General features: G+C 44.6%; 1 protein-coding gene across 2 annotated transcripts in view; it reads right to left on the bottom strand.

Annotated features, from left to right (window-relative positions):
• The window catches only part of smurf1 (SMAD specific E3 ubiquitin protein ligase 1), a 29,042-nt gene extending 6,979 nt beyond the window's left edge, over positions 1-22,063 (bottom strand). For both annotated transcript variants that reach the window (XM_036552512.1, XM_036552511.1), the window contains exons 1-7: positions 21,904-22,063; positions 3,551-3,589; positions 2,342-2,450; positions 1,887-2,020; positions 1,628-1,693; positions 1,420-1,495; positions 551-789 (exon numbers count right to left, since the gene is read on the bottom strand). In XM_036552512.1, coding sequence (XP_036408405.1) covers positions 551-789; positions 1,420-1,495; positions 1,628-1,693; positions 1,887-2,020; positions 2,342-2,450; positions 3,551-3,589; positions 21,904-21,958 — 718 coding nt within the window. In that variant the 5' untranslated portion in view covers positions 21,959-22,063. The remainder of the gene's footprint in view (positions 1-550; positions 790-1,419; positions 1,496-1,627; positions 1,694-1,886; positions 2,021-2,341; positions 2,451-3,550; positions 3,590-21,903) is intronic.
• Between the last annotated feature and the right edge of the window lie 212 nt (positions 22,064-22,275).

Consider the following 22,275-nt stretch of genomic DNA (forward strand, 5'->3'; position numbering starts at 1 on the left):
CCTCTTAACCTATGAAGACAGAGCAAAACATGGGAAATTGACAGACTTTTTCAACAATTTTTTACAGAAGACCTTCTATGACAGGATTAACTGCCTCCCAATCATCCAGCCAAACAGACCTGTTTCTACAACATTGGAGTTCAGATCATACCGCTCTACTAAGAGAGGTCAGGCTTTCTGTTTGAGAGTAAGACTGCCAGGCACTCGAAAGCTACTCTCAAAGCGTGCCTACAGTAGGGTCACAGCATGAGTAAACTATACCCAGGGAAAGAGTTTGGAATGATGTATCAGGCATTTACATATATGACCTGTTGTGTACTTGGGAGGATCCCAACAAACACTCCCACCGGAGTGTTCCAAGGACTACAATGACATGTGTGACCATACTAATGGTGAAGTAAGCTATAGATCACCTCTCTGAGAGCAGTCCTAAGATTCTCTGAGCGGACAGTATCCTGTGGTGTTTGATGCCTTTGACGGGTTTTCAAGGTGTCCGCACAGCGCACCCTGACTCAGGCTGGGTGAACCAGAAGGGGGCTGAGAGACTCACCGTAGCCCTCAGGGAGGTCGGGTGACTGGTGACCGTGGGGTCGGTTCTGAGGAGTGTGCGCGTGACCTCTGGTGTCCTGGTTTCTGATTCGCTGTGCTTGGAGCCTCTGCTCCTGATTGGGTGACTCCAGGGAGCGGCAACTGCCCCCGCCCGAGGCCCCCGTGCTGTCGGTGTAGGGCAGGGGCTCCTCCATGAAGCAGCTGAGGGGCCGTCCCGGTCCTGAGTCTTCATACACTGGTCTGAAACACAGGCCGAGCCCCAGTCAGCACTGACAGTGAGAGCCGTGCATCACTCACTCATAGATCTGTGCGTCAGACCATTACTGAGATCAGTCATTCACCCATTATGTTACAGTACATTACATTATGTTCATTTAGCAGATGCTCTTATCCAGAGTGGCTTCCAGCTCAATAGAACATTCCATTCATCCTTGAGCGAATCTTAATCAGCATTGTCAACAGTGTACAAAAGACTGTGTATTGGACACACTGTAAGGGAAAAATGAGATTTTCTTCATTTTTCATTTTACGCCTTGTGCACACAACCCTTTTTCTTTTATGCTTAAAGCATGTCAATTCCAATTAGTATTATTTGCAAAATGAAATGTCGAACAGCATTCTTTCAGTGAAGAGACATCGGTTTGATTTCCGTTCCTGTGTTAATTTCAGTTTCACACTTGCCATATGCATACAGGAAAAATACAGGCATATCATTTCTTTTGATGAAACAATGGTTTATCACCTTAAATACAAATACTTATAAGAAAGCACTGGTTATTTGTTTTGCCCAGCAGATGGCAGCACTGTCTGCATCTTCATGAATGAAATGCTGTGTGAAGCTGTTTCCACTGGCTGTTCAGCCACACTCACCCTTCACTTTCTAACAGTCCTCTGCAGTCCACCACAGGCCCCCCACTTCCTATCCGATCTCGCGTCTGCAAGCTTACTGAAGAGTCACAGGGAAGACAGGAAGTGCTTTGCTTACAGAGAGGAAACACGAGAATATCTGAAGCAGTTATAGCAAACATATCGAGGCATAACTCCTCCACTCCAGCAGGGGTCTCTCTTCAGTCCTCACCTACTATTTGGCCGCGTACTGTATCGCTGTCAGTGGGGTTCAGCTTGCATAGATCCAACCGCTGGTCTGAAGGGCGGAAAAAAGTACAGTGCACTATTAATGTCAATGTCAGAACAGTTAGAAAAAAATACGATATATATCGTCATTAATGAAAAACTGCAAAGTGAAGGTTCAACAGCTCTATTTTGGACTGTTTGCCAGGAAAAGGCACAGGGTTTGTGGGGCGTGTTGCTGTTGGGGTGTGTGAGGGCCTACGCACAGCCTGTGTCCTTCAGTCTGCTGATGGCGTTGGAGAGGAGTCGGATACAGCCCAGGAAGCCCGCTCCCTGCTTTTTGTGGATCTTCTTGTGGTTCCATATGCTGATGGTTATGGAGTCTGTCTTCCCAATATACCTGCAAGGGACATACACAGCGGTCAGTGCCACCTCATTTCTCACCACACCGGGCGCATGGGCAACTCAGTCATAATGCAGTCGCCAGATCAACAGTCATGCCTCACACCCACAGGCCCTGACTGGCACATTATTTCTTGGATAAGAAGCCACCTCGCTTAAGGGCACCATACATGGCTTACATGTTATCCATTTATACAGGTGAACACATTACAAGATAACATGTAAAAAGTGTGACCTACGTAAGTCGCTCTGCATAAGAGCGTCTGCTAAATGACAATAATGTCATGTAACACGGTGGTGCTGTGGCTGGGTCACTCACAGGTCGTAATGCTGGTTCCACTTGGGGTCCAGTGTGCTCTTGACTGTGTCCGTGGAGTGGCACTGTCCCGATCCATCCACTACTACTTTAGCGAAAGGGTCGGGCAACCCTGCAACAGACACACGTGATCCTGAATCAGGTTACAAAACAACAACAAGGAATAAAGACGCGGCGCTCAACAACAGTAATGCCGCCCCGAGAGTTTGTCCCAAGAGCTTACACCATCTAGCCTGCGCTAAAAGAATCCCTCATTCCAACAACACAAATCCAGCCACTTCATTAATCATTTCTCCGTGACGACGGGAGTTCAATATACCAGCCGAGATTAAAAGCAGGCTTTGCAAGGAGAGATCTATCGGTCTACTGGAGGAGGAAAACAACAGGACACAAAGTGGTGTTATTTGAGACCCGGCGACGCTAATCTATACAGCGTCGATGGCTGCATCTCAAAGCAGGCTGTACATCAACAGGAACAGGGCCCTGGCATCTCTCCACAGCCATCAGCGCCACCCCGGTCTGCAGCGAGGATGGCCACGTGTCCAGGCAGCCAACTGAGTGACCCCTGTTCACCGAACATTTAACTAGCCCTGTAGGCTCGATTCGGCGCCGAGCTGCAGGACCAGAGTGTCACCTCTTGTATAAACTGACAAGTCTGTCTTACGCCCGAGTGTGCTGCATGAGTTTCTGGCGTTGTGTGTGATTTTATTTTAGCATTGTTTTCAGGCTGATCATTATTGCTTGTAATGCTGGCTGTCCTACACAATTTCTATTGTTACACTTGTTTATACTGAGATACAGAGCTTTTTTGGAAATGGTGCAGAACCAGCAAAAATTATTACTGATGATCTGACACTAGCCTAAACACCTTACATATCACCCATTCATTTGTATGCACCCCATGGTGAGATTCACTGCAGATTATAGGCACACAACAAGCTATTTGGCATATGTTCACAAAATGACCAATGTAAAAACAACATATTCAAATTCCCTTTAGTAAACAGGAGCTGGAGAAAGGTTAGGCAATGGAATAATGCAGTACCTGCACACTGTACTAGTTTTTCCACTGCATATGAAATACAGACATACAGAATGTTTTAACACAGTCTTTGGTAGGAGACCCTTTCGGATCAGCTGCTATAGCGTCTGGGTACTTCATCATTGCCATTGTTTCCACAAAATGACAAAGACTTCAGGAGTGATACTTACGGAAGAAGTCCTTTTTAGCCAGATTCTTGGCACATAATACTGCAAAAGAGAAGAGAGACAGAAGAAACAGAACCATTTTGAGTCACTTCGTGGTTGAAACATTCCACTGCATGTTCCTAACAGCAAATGAGAAAAAAATAACTTTGAGCGAGTCAACAAACTCAAAGGCTACAAAAAAAGCATGATGGGCATTTTTCTCCTTTTTCATTCAAAGATTCTAAGTTTCGTCAAGGTACATGAAGGTAAAAATTACATTTCATTCATTTAGCAGTTGCTCTTATCCAGAGCGACTTCTAGCACAAAAGAACAGAAGTGTATCCGTTCAAGTTGAATGAGCAACGGTGTCAGACCAGGCTAACAACACTCCAGTCAGGTTAACAACCAGACCAGTGAGCGTGAGCGTAACGCCATTCAAGCCCTAAACGAGAATCCGCTATGACACTATTGAGTTAACAGGTCCGTTTCCCTCCATGGCGGGGCCTCAGCTGTGGAAGGTTACATTCGTAGAGACAGCTGCGACACAGCCCAAGCCGACACTGTTGATGGACACTCGCAGGAGAGCTGGTTTGCAGTCTCAGAGGGGATGGGCCACCGCCTGGTTCGAGTGAGTCATCCTGCCTGGTCCCTTCTCCATGCGACTGTCATATCCTCCAGGATGTCTAGTGTCCCCAGACTCATCTCTACCTTGACCAACCCCGCTGTTAAGTCTACACTGCAGGCATGCTTGATTAGGCTGCTGTTCTGATCAACCCCCCCTCCATTCAGTCCACACCCCCACACTACCTCCCTGCACTACAGGCATTGCCTGATTAGTGGGCTGTTCTGCTGGCTGCATTAACTAGCCAAATTTCCATCAGGGATCATGGAGACGAGACTCAAGAGTCGATGTGGAAAAGTGAGACAAATTCAATGGAAACAGGTGTACTTTGCATTTAACTCAGACAGCTTCCACCTCCTAATTCTACTCCCTGAGAGAAGTTAAAAGAGTGTTGAATCCCCACTTGAATGCCTAGACGATTCAGATAAAAATTCTTAAATGTTTTCAGCAGATGCTGTAATACTTTTATAAAATGGAAAAGTATCTGGCTAGCTACCTGTTAGCATTGCTCTTTGACTACTTTATCCTTTTCAATTACAAACAAAAACACATATCCAAAGAAGTGCCTCAATTGATTTCAAGGCAAACCCTGTCAAATCATATATTTGTTCAGTAAAGCAAAGGGGACATTAAGTGGGTTACAACGTACCTGACAATTCTTATTAATTCTGAAGGACCATTCTAAATTTTGGGCTTCTTTCACTAGTGAGACACACAGTTCCAAACTCATAAATCCAATGCTGCTCGCTCCATTCAGAAGAATATTTTTTAATTTTCCATCATCTTATTCATTGTTATTTGGTAAAAATGACCTGTGCTTGCTTGATGCTTGCACAATGAATCATTAAGGAGCTTTGTACCCAGAGGTATTTGTGAAGTACACACATTAATGGACTAGCAATTTCAAATACATCATTATGGATAATAATCTTATTTGTTGTTGGTGGGAACATTAACAGAATATCCAGAATATCCTGTCCTCTTATTCAGAATTATCACATTTGGAATACAGCCTTATTTGGGGTACTTTATTCAGAATAAGCCGCTTATATAGTCAGGTCAAATCGTGAGTTCTTGAAAAGTCTAATACTGGTGTATTATGGAGTGAGTGAAGGCCACTGACATGCTCTCTCACTGTCCGGCAACCTCAATTCACTCAATACCAGCTACTGTGATAAACATTCTTAAAAGCAACGCCAGACACTGCTTTTTGTTCCAAAATACAGCACAGACCCAGTACCTCTCAGTCTATTCTGCAGGTTGGCCTCAGAAGCCCTGTACCCACAGCCTGATGCTAACAGACTCGCAGTCTATAACATCCAGTAGATGTGAACACTAACCAGAGTTAGGCCCATCCTCTGTGTTCATTGGCTGATTGTCGTCACATGACTAAGAGGAACAGAGGAAATGCTTCACACTTGAAGAGGTCTGCGATAACCCAGGAAACAAAGCAGATTTGTGCACAGCCCTGCCAGCAGAGGGCGACTGTGTGGCTCCATTCCACCAACGTTTCATACAAGTGAGGTGCACGACATGATGGAGTGCAGCACTTACAAGAGCATGAACATATTTACTTTGTTGCTAAATGTGAACCAAAACTTCATTTTGCTCACAAAATAAAACTATACAAAGAATGATACATTTTCTTATTATGAATTCTGGTATGAAGACTGAAGCTGACCTGAGATGAACAACAGGAAGACAAATGGACTGAAAAAGAAACAAAATGGAGATTGTCTATTGGAAACCGAAGGGCATCTAAGACTGTTCTCATCAGTAATTTACCATAACATCATCCCTTACTCTGCATGTCCAATACAAGTATATGCGCATGTTTAGGAAAACTGCCATCCGGGAAAGCGTTTGGTTGGACATACCAAGCACAGAACAAATCAGTGACACTTAAAAGACAGGCTAATAAACACTTCATTCGTCTGACACTTTCCCCTGGGTTTCTGCCCTCACAGAACTATCCTTGGCGCCTGTAAACAGGAGTTTCACTTACTGGCTTGCAGACAGCCAGCCTGCACATTTTCACTGTAGTCTGCTGAAAAGCAGGTTATCTGATATATGCGTCTCCTCTCTCTCCACAAACACATCCTGCCCTGACGACAGCCTTTACTGTGGCCCTGCACCTCCTCTGCTGCGTGTAAAAATAGTGATGTTATTCTCCTGATCTGCGGGCCACGAAGAGTCCACCATAAAACATTTTACAGGCCCATTCAAGTCATAAAACATCTGCTGGAGTGGATGGTTATTATGACGGGAGAAGACTCCCAGCTCCGTGGCTCCAGAGCTTAAATCCCACTGCAGATAGCGAGAGCAGACGCTGCCATATCTTTTTATTACCATGTTCGTGCCCACACCGCTCTGTGAATGCAGGTGTTTGAAAAGCTGCCTTCTTCCTCTCTCCCGTAGTGGTGGGCGCTTTCGGTCGACCAGATTAAATCTGACACCCACACAGCGCAATATGAAAACGCCGGGACACCTGTGACTCACGCGTGGAGCCGAGGGGTCGCCGATGAGACTGCTGCCACACAGCAGAATACTAAAGACTCTAATATGATAATGATCTTAACAATAACCCAAATGCAATGCTGCTTACTGGTACACCACAACAAATTCCAGCTCTTTTAAGTATATTTGTGGGTAAATTAAAAAGTACAGTGGGGTAAATACTCAACAGTAAAAGAAATATTTTGTTCTTTAGACAGGGATATCCTATTCAAAGGATCTTGAACAGATCTGGAAAAGGCCTTGGAGATCTACACTGATTGACAGGCTGAGTAAATTGTCTCATCGCCCTCCCCATCAGTGTAGCTCCATCCCTCCAGGTAAGTACTCATTAATACTCTTATTAACTTCAGCACTCAAGTGAGACACTCACACAGCTGAATGGTGATTAATGATACCCTCTAGTAAACTACAGGGGCAAAACTGAGCTTGTTTTTTCCTTAACACTGAGTAATTAATTTAAACATTTGCAACGCTGCATTGCTATAATTTAAAGCCTGTCTACATTTACGCGTAACAACCTAAAATGCAGTGGATGCGATGAAATGATAGTGATTTTATGCACTATATTTTAAAGTTAAAAATCAGTGCTTAAAAACTGATACCACATACAAGTCCATCAATGTTCATGAAAAGGAGTTATCTTAGGCACTACTGAGAAAATCTCCTGTGAGAATATGTTAGAATGAGAAGCCTATAAAAGGCAGTCAATGCACAGTGCCTTTATTTTTCCATTTCTGTAGGCATATAACCCTGACAATGAATTGCAGTGACTAGAAAACTGAAATCAAAGTACACACATTCAAGAGACCTCTGAAAAAAATTGTGTTTCAACTTATACAAGGTGCTTTGTGAATGTGTATAAAGGATAACCATTCTAAATTGGAGCCTGGAATTTGTTTTAAGCTTAAATCCCATGAAAACCCAGGGTCACTGAACATTTGTTTCTTTTCCCAATACCCTAAAGAAACTACAGTATAGAAAGAGGGGTTTGGGGATTTTGTGTTGCCAGAAATATAGGGGTGCTTTAACCCTGTCAGCTCTACGACAGGATACAGGCATTCTGCCTATCCTGCTGTTTTTATGAGCATGTCTAGTCTAGATGGGTGAGCTGCAGGACAAACACACAGATGCAACACAGACTCTCACACACACACACACACACACACACACACACACACACACACACACACAAATGCACAAGCACGCACAGACGCGTGCATGCATGCAGAGACGCAGACGCACACTACAGACTCGCACCCCCGCCGACGCGCACACACAAACGCAGGCAGTCTCACACAAAGAGGCGGCCCGGCGGCTTATTTGTTCACGACTCGTACTGGGGGCTACCGGGCTTTGCAAACAATCCTGCCCATGCGCTTTGACTAAGCCTTTTGAACGGGGGCCAAACAGTCTGGTATGGCGCGATGGTCAGCTGTCACTGGATATACCAGAAATAAGAGGAGATCAGCCCTTATTTGAACCATCTGATTTATGGGGATTAGGTCAGAGCAAGGCCCAAACACTCTTCTCATACTCTAAAGAACTACCGCAATGCAAAAAAGTAGGGAGGCCACTTTTTCAAAACAAGGTGGTGTCTGGTTGTACCACAAAATATAGGCTACACGTTTACATATACACATTTATTCATTTGCGACTTACAACTGAGGCAGAGTACAACACAAGCAAAAAGCCACATAAGGAGTCAATATTAGCAGCGCAGTATGACCAAGTTTCAACAGTTGGCCAGACAAGGTACAAGCAAGATGGTAGAGACAGAAGTGCATGAAACCACCGATTTCAGAAGAGCTGTGTCTTCAGATTTTTCTTGAAGATAGGTATACAAAGATAGAAGATAGAGGATAGAAATTAAAAAAAAAAAACACAGTAAAAGCCCTTTCTGGCCTACTTTCGCAGGACTGTGTCTAAATCTATAACTCTCTCACCATCTCAGGGCTCCACTTCGGTTGTACCCTCTGGAGGTGGGTCCCTGCCGCAGAGGCCTGCCAATCACCTTACAGAGGCTGGGGGGTCTGAGTGACAGACTGCTGGGAATTCACACCCCTCTCTGCCCGGCCCTAACACCCTACGAGTAACATGTAGGGATTATCGCTGCCCAATACGACAGCCTCATTTAGGCCCTGGAACACTGACAGGAGCACTCGTTATTTTTAAACCTCATAACACCTCGTACTTCCTCCAGAGCTAATGAATTATATAGGGAGGAAAGACAAAAAACCTTGCCTCTTGCAATGTTCGAAGGCCAAAAAAGTGCTCATTTAAGGTGAACCCCAAAGTTACACCTTGGATCCACAACTTTACAGCAATTGGTCCAGCTCATTTCTGCCATCTCTCGAGTGTATAAACACTTTGTGAGTGTGTGGAGGCAGCGTAGCACTGTGATAAGAAGCAGGGCTCATAACTGAAAGGTTGCTGGCTCGATTCCCCACTGTGGCACTGCTGTGGTACCCTTGGGCAAGATACTTAAACTAGAACTGCCTCAGTAAATATTCAGCTGTATGAATGGATAACATGTAAAAATTGTGGAAGTCACTCTGAATAAGAGCATCTGCTAAATATCAGTAATGTAATGTAAATGTAATGAAAATACTGGAGGGACCCAGCGTGTTTTACCTCCTGTTCCATATGCTTATAAACAGAAACACCTGTGATCCATCATATTTAAAACCTTTGATTCTGCCATAACTGAGGTTGAAGCCAGCTCACCTGATGGCTTCACAAATAAGGCTAAACTTCTGCTCACATCGGATTACATACCGTGACAACATTCTCTATAAATAAATACGAAGACAAGGAACAAAATGGTGATTAGGAGAGGTAAAGATGGAATTCTGCCCACTGTAAATAGGAGGGACCAACAATAAAAGAGTACTTTTATTCTGAGGTTTACTGAGTGAAAATGAAATTATGCACCAAATCCAAAAACACAATCAACTCTGGTCTGGAAATATCAGAGCAAATCAAAATTATATAAATATAATAATAATCTGCACATTAAGTTGTTGTTGTGCAACAAAGTAACTGTGCAATGTTAAATTGCATTTTGAGTGGGAGTCTTTTTCCTGTCAGATCACTCTAATTCCTGCATCTGAGAACCCAAGAACTCCTTTCAGACTCAAGTTTATACAGTTTGACAGTTTCCAACCTAATAATTTACAGAGGAGTTAGAGTGTATATTAACTAGCTTTCCCCCTGGATAAGTAAGCTTTACTTTGGCAGGCTCAGCGCTGTCCTTTTGAATTGCTCAGCGAGGGCAGAATGAGCCCATAAGCACTGGCCCCCAGATCATCCCTGTTGTCTGGTAGTTAATGGTTGAGGTGAGGATTATTGGGTCCTAATCCAGAAATCTGGTTCTGGGCCAGCGCACAGGGACACTCTCTCCAGCTTACACAGCACCCCTCTGGTCAGACACATGCATAACGGCAAACAAATCATTTACGCCATTAATTTGCAGGACTGATTCAATAATGATGATAATAATGGAATCACAGGATCCAGGCAGTGTTTATGACAATTTTCCCAGCAGTATAAAAATGGCCACCTAGTGCTTAGATAGAAATCCTGGAAAGTAAATATAACAGTGCCAAAGACATTGATGGGAATCATGCTTATCTGCATATCACAAAATGAGGATGATAATACAGCTTCAATCACTTATGACTGGCAATAAATGCCACAAAATAGTGTCAGGGTTACCAATCCTTCACAGCACTACTGACTTCCTGCCCCTGTTAGGAGCTCCATATGGGAAGAATAAGATGGCCTCTCCTGACGTTTTGTCAGGGACTGAATTAAACCACCAGGGAGCCCTGGAGAAACTGAGCCCCAATCACTGACTGTATTTCAGCACCTCGACCTACAGGACCTTAGCCTGTGTTAGTTACCTACATACTTCCAGGTCCCTGGGAGTTTCACGAGGGCTCAACAACTTTGACAAAAAGCTGTGGAGCATCATAGAGTTGAACAAAATCTACTAAAAGAGGGGACCGTCATGGAGCTGAATGGTTTATACAAAAAGTATGAGGGTATTATGTAACTGAAATGTACACATGGGACGGGGTTACAGAACTGAACGTCAAATATCAAAAGGGAGGTAGGGCTGCAGGGTTGAAAACTTTAAACTGAACGAGGAGCTGAGCCACAATGGGGGGGGTTATGGGGCTGAACAAGTAAAACTAAAATGGAGCATTTAGCGGAGGGCTGTGCAGTGACACTGCGGCATTTTCTGAGGTATCTGAATGCGCCCGCGCATAAATTCGTGCTGTCAGCTGGGAAGCCCTTTGTGGGGGCCGCGTGTCTGTGTTTGGATGAGCCGTGACATTTCCTCAGGCCGAGGCTGCGTAGGTCAATAAGCACGCACCCTTCTGGTGAATTCACAGCGGTTGCCCCCAGGAGGACTGCTCAGTGTGTCGGTGGGGGTGGGGGGGGGATGGGGGGGTGACAGCACACCCACCGCAGACTCTTCCCGCCCAGTGAGTCACCCAGACTCTGGCACTGAATCACATCATTATGTGGAAACGAGCAACCGAAGACACAGTTCAGAGATGTCACGCTGAACAATGCTTGGGCCCTCTCGTTAAATTGTGTGCAGATGCTGTGGTGATGCATTAGCCCGGTTGTTTTATGCCACATCCTGCATGGAGGGTGTGGGCTAATCACGAGGCTGACCAGACACTACGGAAAGAACATCTCAGCATCCCGCGTGACAGCAGATCTCTATAAAATGAGGGAAAAGTTTTTTTAAAAAAAGTCTTTGTAAAGCAGGCTCCGGGCACGGAGGGTGCAGATCAAGAGCGCTCAAACATTTTCAGATCACGTGGGCTGTTCTCAATGAGCTTTTGTTGCGTGATGCTGTGTTGACAGGCTTTGGGAGTTTGGAGAAGTTGCCTTGTTTCACAGTTTATGGCTTGTCTTCCACAGAAAAGGAAGGGAGGACAAGCGGAGGAGGGCAGAGCCACTGCAGCGGCCTAACAACCACAGGCTACACCCCCCAGCAACCTTAAAGCTACAGACCACACTCTCAGCAGCCATAAAACTGCAGACCACACCCCCCAGCAGCCTGACAACCACAGACCACACCCCCAGGAGCCTGACCACCACAGACCACACTCCCAGGAGCCTTAAAGATACAGACCGCACCCCCCAGCAGCCATAACACCACAGACCACACCCCCCAGCAGCCTGACAACCACAGATCACACCCTCCTTCTGCTTCACAGCTTTCTGGGATTACTCCAACACCAAAATTCAATGTGAGAATCTCTCATTAGGATCTACAGTTGAGCTAAGAAGGATTAAAACCAAAAAATTTACAGCCTTCCCAGCCTTTTTGCCCTGCTGACAGAAGTACTGGGCTGTAGAGTAACAGAAAAGCTCTGTTGAACAGCATGAGAAATTCTTTAGGAGGCCAGGAAGACACACTGGTGTGTGCAGTCAGTGAACTCACACTATGACATGGCTTCCACTCAAATGGGGCATTGTCACTGGGTTTAAAAACGTAACATGAAATATGCATCCTGGTATCGTCACTGGTGTCCTCCACATCACTGCTGCTGTCTCCATACCATTTCCTCCTGGCCATGCAATCGCCCTGGGACAGCCCAATGTCGGGTACATCAATCGCTAACTTGTACCACACCGGGAGCAAAAAGCCACCACTTCTGACAGCCATATCCAGGGATAGGTTAGGCTTAGCTTGCTTTAGCTTAGGATTCTAATTCTAATTCTAGAGCAGGCGCAAAAAGAGACAACCGGTGTAGTCACCAGCACACAGCTACAGGTACATTTTAAGCACACCTCCAGATAATCAGCACATCTCCACAGGTACTGACTCACATCCTGCACCTTGAAAGCTGACTAACAGCTTTATTTAAGGACCACTCCATATTTACGTAAAAAAAAGGCTTTTCCCATCATTCATTCATTATTTGATTTAGGTCTGCTGTTCAGGCAGAACATAAACCAATGTCTGCAGAAACACTAAGCGGACCAGCATTAGCAGGTTTATGCAGGTTTGCTCTATCAGACGAGGCATTGGGAAGACTCGAGTGTACTGTACTCCCGCTGAGCTCTCCACTGCAGTGACATTAATCTACTGAGCAAGTGAGAGGAGGCTCCTGTAGCAACAGCCTAGCTGGGCGGAGACTTCAATAACCTGACACAGGTCGTTGGCACCGCTGTAGCACCTCTCTGCAAGCCATTAAACAACAATAGCTTGCCATGTGTACGACGAACCTGAAAAACACTCCTCTTAAACACTCAAACTTCTTAATCTATTTAGCAAACAAACGCTACTAAACCGTCTGTTTGCTAGCTTTTTAAACAGACAACTAAAAAAAAAAAAAACCCAAACAAGAAATCCAGCAAGCTTTTCTCGCACTTCCAAAACCTACCACTGCATCGGCCAATAAGAACAACACATCCCGTGAGTCCTGATGGCCGTTAATTCACTTAACGGCTCTCACACATCTAAGCGTTTCCAGCAGTGAGGAAATGTGCACTGCATGCATGTATGCACACTTCCACAAGCCACCGTTTGTGAACTGCCACGTGACCCCAGTCTATCAGTGGCTTTGTGAGCACCGTTGTGCTGCGGCAATCCAGGAGCACACAGTACACACCATTTCACCACATGGCGGTGTGTTCATTTCACCGCTTTTCTCAGCTATGCTGCAAATCCAGCATCCAGATGCATGCTGCATCTATAATCAGATTTTATGACTCCGATTTTTTGCTGCTGTGCAGTGCGCATCATAAAGTGTGTCATCATATACCAAGATATTCTGGGACCGGGTGTCTTTTTTTGACCACAAACTATGAACCCAGTGAGCGGAGGAAGTAAAACCGCAGACCTAATCTAACAAGTCTAGTCCTTAGAAGGCTTACTGATCAGGTTTTGACGTAAGTTTTCACCCCAGTGAACTCAGTGACACAGATACAGTGCTTTGCACCCTGTGCCAGCTTTATAGAACCTTTCAACACAAACTCAAACATGTCACCGTACACCAAACTTCAGACTTTCAGAACGCTCACACCTCTGTCTGCACTAAACTCATGAATATAAAAAAGTATTCCATTTCGTAATTAATCTTCCTGTTATTGTGACTGACAAGATAATGACTTTGTCTGACAACGCAACACTCACTTAAAACTTAAGTTTAGGGGTTTTTTTTTGGACAAACACCTATCGTGACTACACCAAATGCCCCCCAAAATGTACTTTGACGTGTGATATTAACACGAGGTAATTAATGTCACATGAAATACCTATCTGTGTTCGTAGCAGTTTCCAAATAGAAATTTCCAACAAATGTTAGGAGAACATTTAAATACATTTTATGAACTGTTGTGGTGTCTCTAAAAAGCACATCATTCACATCAGTCAGTTGCAAAACCCTGTAGAGATACTTTTGGGTGTTTCAGTAATCCCCCGTTCTGTACATACCTTGGAAATATGATGTCATTCGATAAACACAGGTGCTTGCCTGCCAAGGCTGTGTCATTGTTTTTCCTTGTGAAATTTGATAGATCTCGGAAATGAATTAGGTCTGCAGTGTCGCGGTGAATCACTGGATACAACTGCTCTAGATGACGAGATGACTCCACAGCCGTAGAGTTTAAGATGAGTAAGTCTGATGGGTAGCCTAATTACGCAGAAATAAATACTATGAAGGGATGTTCCCTAACCCCCCTTTACTAGTGGCTCAGACTCCGTCGGCATCAAACAACTGGCGGGAATTTTCAGACAAACAGCTTACGTCCCCCATTCCTGTCTGCAAAGGGGATACGTTAGCGAGCCTTATACAGTGCCAGTCAAATATACAGTGCCAGTCAAAAGTTTGGACACACTTTTCTTTCTTCATTTTTTAAAAATTTTATTTATTTATTTATTCTTTTTAATTTTTCATCATTTTAGAATAATAGTAAAGACATCGAAACTAGGAAACAACACAAATAGAATTATTCAGTGACCAAAAAAGTCTTTAGATCAAAATATCTTTGCACGTTTCCCATTATCTTAATCAGGGGTTTCCAAAATTTTGACTACTGAACAAGCACTATAATGCAAGAAAAAAAGAGAATCAGACATCAAGAAAGAAACTATCCGAATCCAAAAAAGCGTAAGATAACTGACAACAAATTAACTCAGAATCCCAATTAAATTGTAGTGTTTCCTTTAACAGCAGGCAGGTGGAGCACAGGGGGACGAATGTGAGAGGAGGCCGAGGGCCAGCAACACGCGGCTCGAAAAAGGCTGTGAGGGATGACAAACACGCCAAATCTCTGCTCCCAGCGAGGCGCCCTCCCTTTGGGGGCCCCCCGATCTCCGAAGCGGCGTCTATTTACGAGCCTGAGTTAATGATTTCAGCCCAATCAATGGTGTCGGTTTACAGAGGGCAGTGGCAGACGGTCACCGGGGATTGCGTAATTAAGCATGTCCTCCCTCCCTCTCTCTCTCCCTCTCTCTCTCTCTCTCTCTCACTCCCCAGCCAGGCCGTGTGAGTTGCCCTGGAATGTCAGACCGGGCGCATGCCTGACATGCCGACACCGGCGCAGACATGGGCCTCCCCCGAACGACCGCCGCACCCCAACACCCCCCACCCCCCACCCCCCGGCATGTCTCCCCTTGTGCCAGGGGAGACAGGGGAAGGGTCAGGGGGGTGGCGAGGGCGAGGGAGCGAGAGAGAGAGAGGAAAAGTGCGGAACAGCGTGACCCTGGAGCGCTGAAAGGATTACAGCAGGACCCGCGCTCTCTCTGACTAAGCAGGATTTCCTCCCCGTCTTCCCGCGCTGCAGCGAGCACGCTGTAAGCGGCTTTCGTGGACGTGGCCACACCTTCGCCCCGGCGCCGCGTCTGGGGCCTGCCCCTCGGCAGCTTTCACACCCCGCCGCAACTCCGGGCCAGATCGAGCCAGTGCAACGGATGTCACGTCACAGGGCAGACTGCATCATTTCATAATCCACAGCCGTGACTCACGTATAGGAACCTCCTTACCGTTACACTGAAGAATTAGTACAAATGTATTGCTTCAATGCCTTGGATCGTTACAGTAATTACCTTACATTCATTTAGCAGACATTATTATCCAGCGCAACCTCCAGTAAGTGTACCCATTCAAACTGAATGAGCAACGGTGTCAGACCAGGTTAATAACACTCCCAAACCAGTGAGTGTAAGCACAACGCTATTCAAGCCCTATCACAAGTTGTGCAACCTGACTAGACAAGCCTAGGACACTACCATACATCATAGTCACTTTTACATAGTTACAGTTGCCTTTTTGGTGGGAGGGTGGGGGTCTCCTTTAATTCACGTCAACAACTTGACCGTTTAAAAGAACATTTTCGAGGGGGACACCGCAGGAAGTGCACCGAAAAGCCACCTTCAGTGATGTGGAAATACCACTCAGGCATGCTACATTAACCACAGAGGGAGGCCTTTAGAGAGAGCCGGGCGGTGGGAGCCATGCTGAACTCCACTCCTCCGCTCCCCCGGTCCCGCCTTACCCAGAACGCTCCTCATCCCTCGCTTTTACACACATCTAATATTAACATGCCTGGCATCTTCAATTCTGACACCGCTGGATACGCGGTGACTGCAATGTACAGGGAAAGAAAAAAAAAAAAAGTTCCTGACAGGCACTTGAAGCTTTTACAGACCTTAACCGCAGAATACATGACCAGCCAAGCAAACCACAGACAGTCTGACGCACTAGGGAGCCGGGAGCTTTTACCGCCTCCTCAGCAGATGCAGTTTGCACTGCCTTTCCACCCGTCTTTAGTGTACAGGAGAAATGCAACAGCATGGCTTTATTAGGGAGGGGAAAAAAAAGGCTTGTGAATACACCGTGCTCATTGGCTGGGTGGACCAGTTTGATTAACTCTACAAAAACAACTGCCCACTGCACTAATCCCACTGCCAAGTCAAGGTTAGGAAATCCAACTGCAAAACACTCCACGTCCTCCGAACAGCATCTGACCATCCAAACGGACTCGATTAGATAGAGATTTGATTTGTTGTTTACCAAAGCCTGAGCATGATGGGGAGTTAAATGAAAAACATGATTAAGTGTTTTCCATTCCATTTCAGTCTCCGAGGTTTCTGCAGCTGTGTCCTTGAACAGGGGAAATCCAACCAATCGGTGCTCACGTTTTCATGCCATAACTAATAACCAGGATTCTTGTTAAAGCAACATAGAGATGAAAGTCAATAAACATGAGATAGAAGACTGATTTTGAGTGGCAAAATAACACAGCACACAGGAAATAAGCAAAATGTGCCCTCAGTACTACAGTCAGACTTTAAGGTATACAGATATTCTGCCAAAAAGAAAGGTACAGACAAAGGCGCACACGTGATGGGGATATTTACCACCCTCTTCTGTAGCAACCTAAGGAGGACACCCCAATCTACAACGCTCAGTGAAAGTGATCTAATGTCAAGTATGAAAAAAAAAATTAGATAAATTCGCTTCTGCTCAGGTCGTGTGTAATCTGTGTCACAGTTTCAAATGTGTCACCAGAGATAAGCCTGGGAATAAGTTCACCGTAACTTTGCAGAGCGTATGCTTCCACCACAGTGATAAGATACCTGTCTGTTTATCTCCTATCATTCTGAGCACATGCTGGCTGGCTATTTTATTCAGTTTTACTTTCTATATCTGTGTGAGAAAACCAGCAAATCATACGAAATGCTTCAATTGTTTTAGCAAAAGAAAGCTAGTTATGACACTATGAAACTGCCACAAAAATCATGGTCTGCTATCCATATAATTTTTTTGACATTACTGAACCACCTAACTGTAGCCTGAAACTGGTTATTATAAAAGCACATTTATCTAAAAAACTAAAAATAAACATTTATGGCAAGTGAGAGTCACTGACTGCACACATACATTTTGGTTAGCTAGCTGGCTAGCGTAAGAGGATAAAGCAATAAATTAATCACCACTTCTGAATATGCAACATCAGATCAGAACTTGGAAGTCTGTTACATTAATAGCGTAAATATAGCTAAACTCAAACAATTTAAACACCTACATTTACTCTCACTGAAGGAAAAAAAGGAAAATCTTAGCAATACTGTCACACCACTTTGCCAATTGTGCCAACATCCCAAAAGCTAGACCAACATGTAAACTCGTAATTGTCAAGCGTTTAAAAACAATTCCTCCAATTTCTGTTTTGACATTAACCAATTGCTCTCTTGTCCGTTTCCGCAGGTAATTTTGCTATGGCTTTTTATCGTTTTATCTTCTGTTATTTGTAGTCCGGAACACGCATACCTCTGCACTGAAACAGGTATTAAAGCTTGAGAATTCCCATAGACAAATATTGCGTAGATGATTCAGAATGGATTCAGGTTCAGGTGTAAAAATGGCTCCACTCCAAGAGCTTACCCCGGCAACCTTGCACAACATTGCAATTTAACAGTCCCACTGCATTTACTTCACATTGTAGATGAATGACCAGGTCACAGGACTTACAGTTCATTTACTGCCTCCTGAAAACTACACATACATCAGAGGAGAGGAACAATAAAATCTGGGGAATGTTCCAAGGAATGCAGGCCATTCTGCCAGGATTCCACGAAAAGGAAATGTCTTCTTTCTCTCCGCGCTGCGCTCATCCAAAAACTCCGCGCAAATGCCAAGTGTTTTCCCCTGCTGCTGTTAGCAACTGTAAAACTGAGATCCCATACAGAACCAAAAAAACAGATGCTTTTTTTTTTGGTCTGACAAAGACACAAAAAAAAAATATATATCTGAAAAGTGTAATTTAATCTTTCTGGCGTCTCTTTCTTTTGGAAGAGGTGCGCCAGGGCAAATGCGTGACCTCTTCCGTTCTCGCTGGCTCCACAAACAGGAGCCATGCAGAAAGGTGGGAAGCACGGCTTTGTTTTCACAGCCTCGGCTGTCTCAAGTCAGCGGAAGAGGTGTTAAATGTCAACATTACACCACACTGTAAAGCAACAACAAGTGAGAAACAACTGTTGAAAAATCTTCAGTGTTGACTGCAAGCCAACAGAGGCACTGCAGTGGACATGGGAACAATGTAATTCTCACATTAGCCTACACAGGACAGAAAAAAAACTAAATGTCATTGATAAAGATTACAGGCAAACAGGACTTCTGGAATCATTCAGCATAATTTATTATTCGGGGGGACTTGTGCAGTTTATACAAACACAAAGATATCTGTATTCTGGAACTTTTTAAATAAACAGTGCATCACTGAAAAAATACTCAAATGTGATCTAACCTCTTATCACTAACCAGCATTCTTCTTATATTTTTACACACATCATAACGTCAATGCAAGTTGTTTTAAACAAAATAACCACAACTACAATGAAACTATTGAATGTCTAAAACATTCCATCCTAAACATCACATAGAGGTAACAGTGAACCAGACTGAAATGATCTTGGCTTGAACTTCAATCTACAGAGCTTAGTTTTTTGTGGGTCTGAGGCTGTCTCACAGCTAGACACCTGATAACAGTCTGTCCCAAATCAGTGCCCTTGGCAACACATCTCAGAATAAGGTCTAGTAGACCGACGTGCTAAAAAAAAAAAAAAAAGTGGAAAGTAAAAGACTTAACAGCCCAGCAACCAATGGAATGGATTAATGCTTGCAGTGAACATGACACAGGCATTCCTCAACCAATCGGAAGACCTTTCATGTTTCTCGGGGGAGGAGCAAAACTGGAACCACTGCCCTGGAACACTCCGCTGTGGCCAACCACATGTTCATGTTTCACAAACACAAAACACTCAGTGGCTAAAAAAAAAAATCTCATGAGAGAGGGAACTCAGAAACATTAGCTGCAAAACACAAAGATAAAAAAAAAACCTCTTTTATACCTCAATGCATTCGATTTTGATCTGTTCATGTCAGAGCACGAGAGCATTATCAACGTCCATCCGTTTTTCCACCGAGTACTGCAAACTGACTTGCATGACGGCAAAACTTACTGAAAATGCCCCTTCCAGGCCTGGCATTTCACTACAATTAGCCATTCCGCAAAAACAAAACAACAAAAAAACGTCTTACATGACCCGCAACCTGTGTGATATTTGTGTTACACTGTGAGGCAGTACCTGTGTGACTGCGTGCAAAGTGGACAGGAGGCCAGCTCAAAAGGACTACACTAAGCACCAACAGGCACAAACCCAACCTATTTAATACTGACAAGGCAATTCAGGCATAACACTTTGCACAACATAGGCAGTGTTTCTCATTAATAAAGAGATACGTATGATCAAAGTACAATCGTATTCAGCAGCGCTTAACAAACTCGAGCGCTACTCAAAAATGTACTGCAAAATTTGCAAAATCATTTTGAGCAGGACTTAACGCGTTGCTTGAGAGGTACTCAAAACATTGCAACAAGCCCTTAAGCATTAGCCAGACACTCCAAATTCACCTATAAATGAATGGAGATGGAATGGGGCTCTTGGTCCATTCATGTTCTCTGCTTGTGTGTGTGATTTTTTTTATCCAAATAGGGAACATCAACAGCCAACTAAGTAACAAGTGTCAGGCAAACAGAAGCAAGGCCAATCACACTGACTCAGTGCTGGCTTTGCCACCTTGTGTTTAGTAAGGACTAGCTGCTACTGGTACAAAGATGCAGAAACATCAAAAAGAGAAAGTCTACACAAATTTAACTCTCAATGCCAACAAGTGAACATAAAAATGGGGCATGGGTCAGCTCAATGATACACACAATGTCCGGCGTGATAGGGGTGACTTGCTGTTACATGCCATCTGTCGCTGACTTGGTGCTTTAGGGGTCCTTTAAAACCGTTCCTCTGTTTGCCAAGGGTCGGTATGGCAATGGTGTGTTAAATGTAGTTATGTCATATAAATGTATCTGACATACCTACATTTTCGAGGTTAGCCGTCATCGCTTCCACACTGATCAAAGGGCTGACTGAGCAAATACGTGCCGCTGTGTCAGGTATCGGCACCGCACAAAGAAGCACTCTATGTAGCTAGCTAGAGACTTCCACAGGTAGCCTGAGAGGTCACCGACGTTTACAGCACATACATCGCAGTGTCAATGTCTGGGACACGGGAACATCTGAAGGTTTTTTAGTATAGGTTTGCCTTTATCTCACCATAACCAGTGCAGGAAACCAAAATCTTTTTCAGCCAAAGGTAATGCATGCATGTTAACTAGTGAGATTTTGGCGAGTAGTGTAGGAATAAAAGCGGCAAGAAGGCGTATTTTTTAACTGGCTGTTTTTTTTTTGTTTGTTTTTTATACAATAAAACTAGACGGTTTGGTTATTTGTTAATAACATTTGCGTATGTATTGTATGTTAGCCTTGAGATGCAAATTGTCATTATCCTGTAAACACTCAGCCATCCTCTGCTAATCAGACAAGTACCACTTGAAGCAGAGCACGTTTGCCTGCTGCATTAGCTAGCTGGCTGGCTCAACAGTTGCACAGTGAGCGGAAAGGACAGCGGGGTTAGCTGAAAGGTTCTTGATCTTGCAGGAAGGGAGCTTGCGATCTGAAACTAACCGAATGCGCCTGTGCAGTTCATCTATTTACACCGACATCGTTGTCGTGCAACGGGGAAACCCATCTAAAATTGGAACCAATGTTTAACTCAAATTATGCATACTGTGGAAATGCCTGGATAGATAGCTAGAGAACAAGAGTGGTCGCTTAATATACTACAGAGTAAAAGTTGGATAGCTTGTTGACCTTAACAGGCCGATTGATGCCATTCCTTATTGTATGCAAACCTTTTCAGGTGGTAACAAGCGAGCTAGCTAAGGTTGGCTAGTTTCTTTCAGTAACTTCTTGCTGCAAGATGGATTTCTAGAGTGCTCTCTGACGAGCAGCTGATCAACCTGTCCTGCCCCAAACCAAATTAGCTAATAAGCGTCTGTCTAATCCCAACCCCATCTAAAAAAATGCAAAGTCCACAGTATTTCACCTCGGAGGAGACCATGTCTTCAATATGCACGCCACTGAAACCCGGCTTCTCTCCTGCATTTAGCTAGAAAGACCAGCTATCTACCAGAGGTAACCTATGTAGCTAGCTGATAGCCATCTTGCATATAGAGTGGCCACCAACATATCAAGATAACACACGAACACACCCAAGTTAGAGAGTAACTGACCAGCTAGCCGGCCACTTCACACAATGCCAACAGCAACCTAGCCTATTTCCATCTGGTTAGCTGGCTAAGCGCTTACCTGTCAGTCTGATTTTGATGCTAGACCCGTTCCGTCGAGTCCCAGAATTCGACATCACTACGGACAAAAACAGCTAAGTTTCTCTTAGGATCGGCCTAAGATTCCAACTTCCCACGAAGCGAAACTGCAAGAAAAATCGCCGAACGCCAATCGGTGGTTTCTGCGCGGGTTTACCAGGGGCAAATTTGTATTATTTTCCTCTTGGAAAATCCCCCGAAGCTCCGAGCTCGCGCAACACTCCTAAACATTTTCGAGCTCAAAGGCGTTTTGACGTCAGCTGTGGACGGGGGGACGTGCACGCGCCCGAGTGGCGTCGGAGTGTCCGAGCAGCCAGACCGGACGGGCTCACAGAGAGAGGGGTGCCTCAGTTCA

The sequence above is a fragment of the Megalops cyprinoides genome, chromosome 19, assembly GCF_013368585.1.
Source record: "Megalops cyprinoides isolate fMegCyp1 chromosome 19, fMegCyp1.pri, whole genome shotgun sequence".
NCBI lineage: Eukaryota > Metazoa > Chordata > Actinopteri > Elopiformes > Megalopidae > Megalops > Megalops cyprinoides.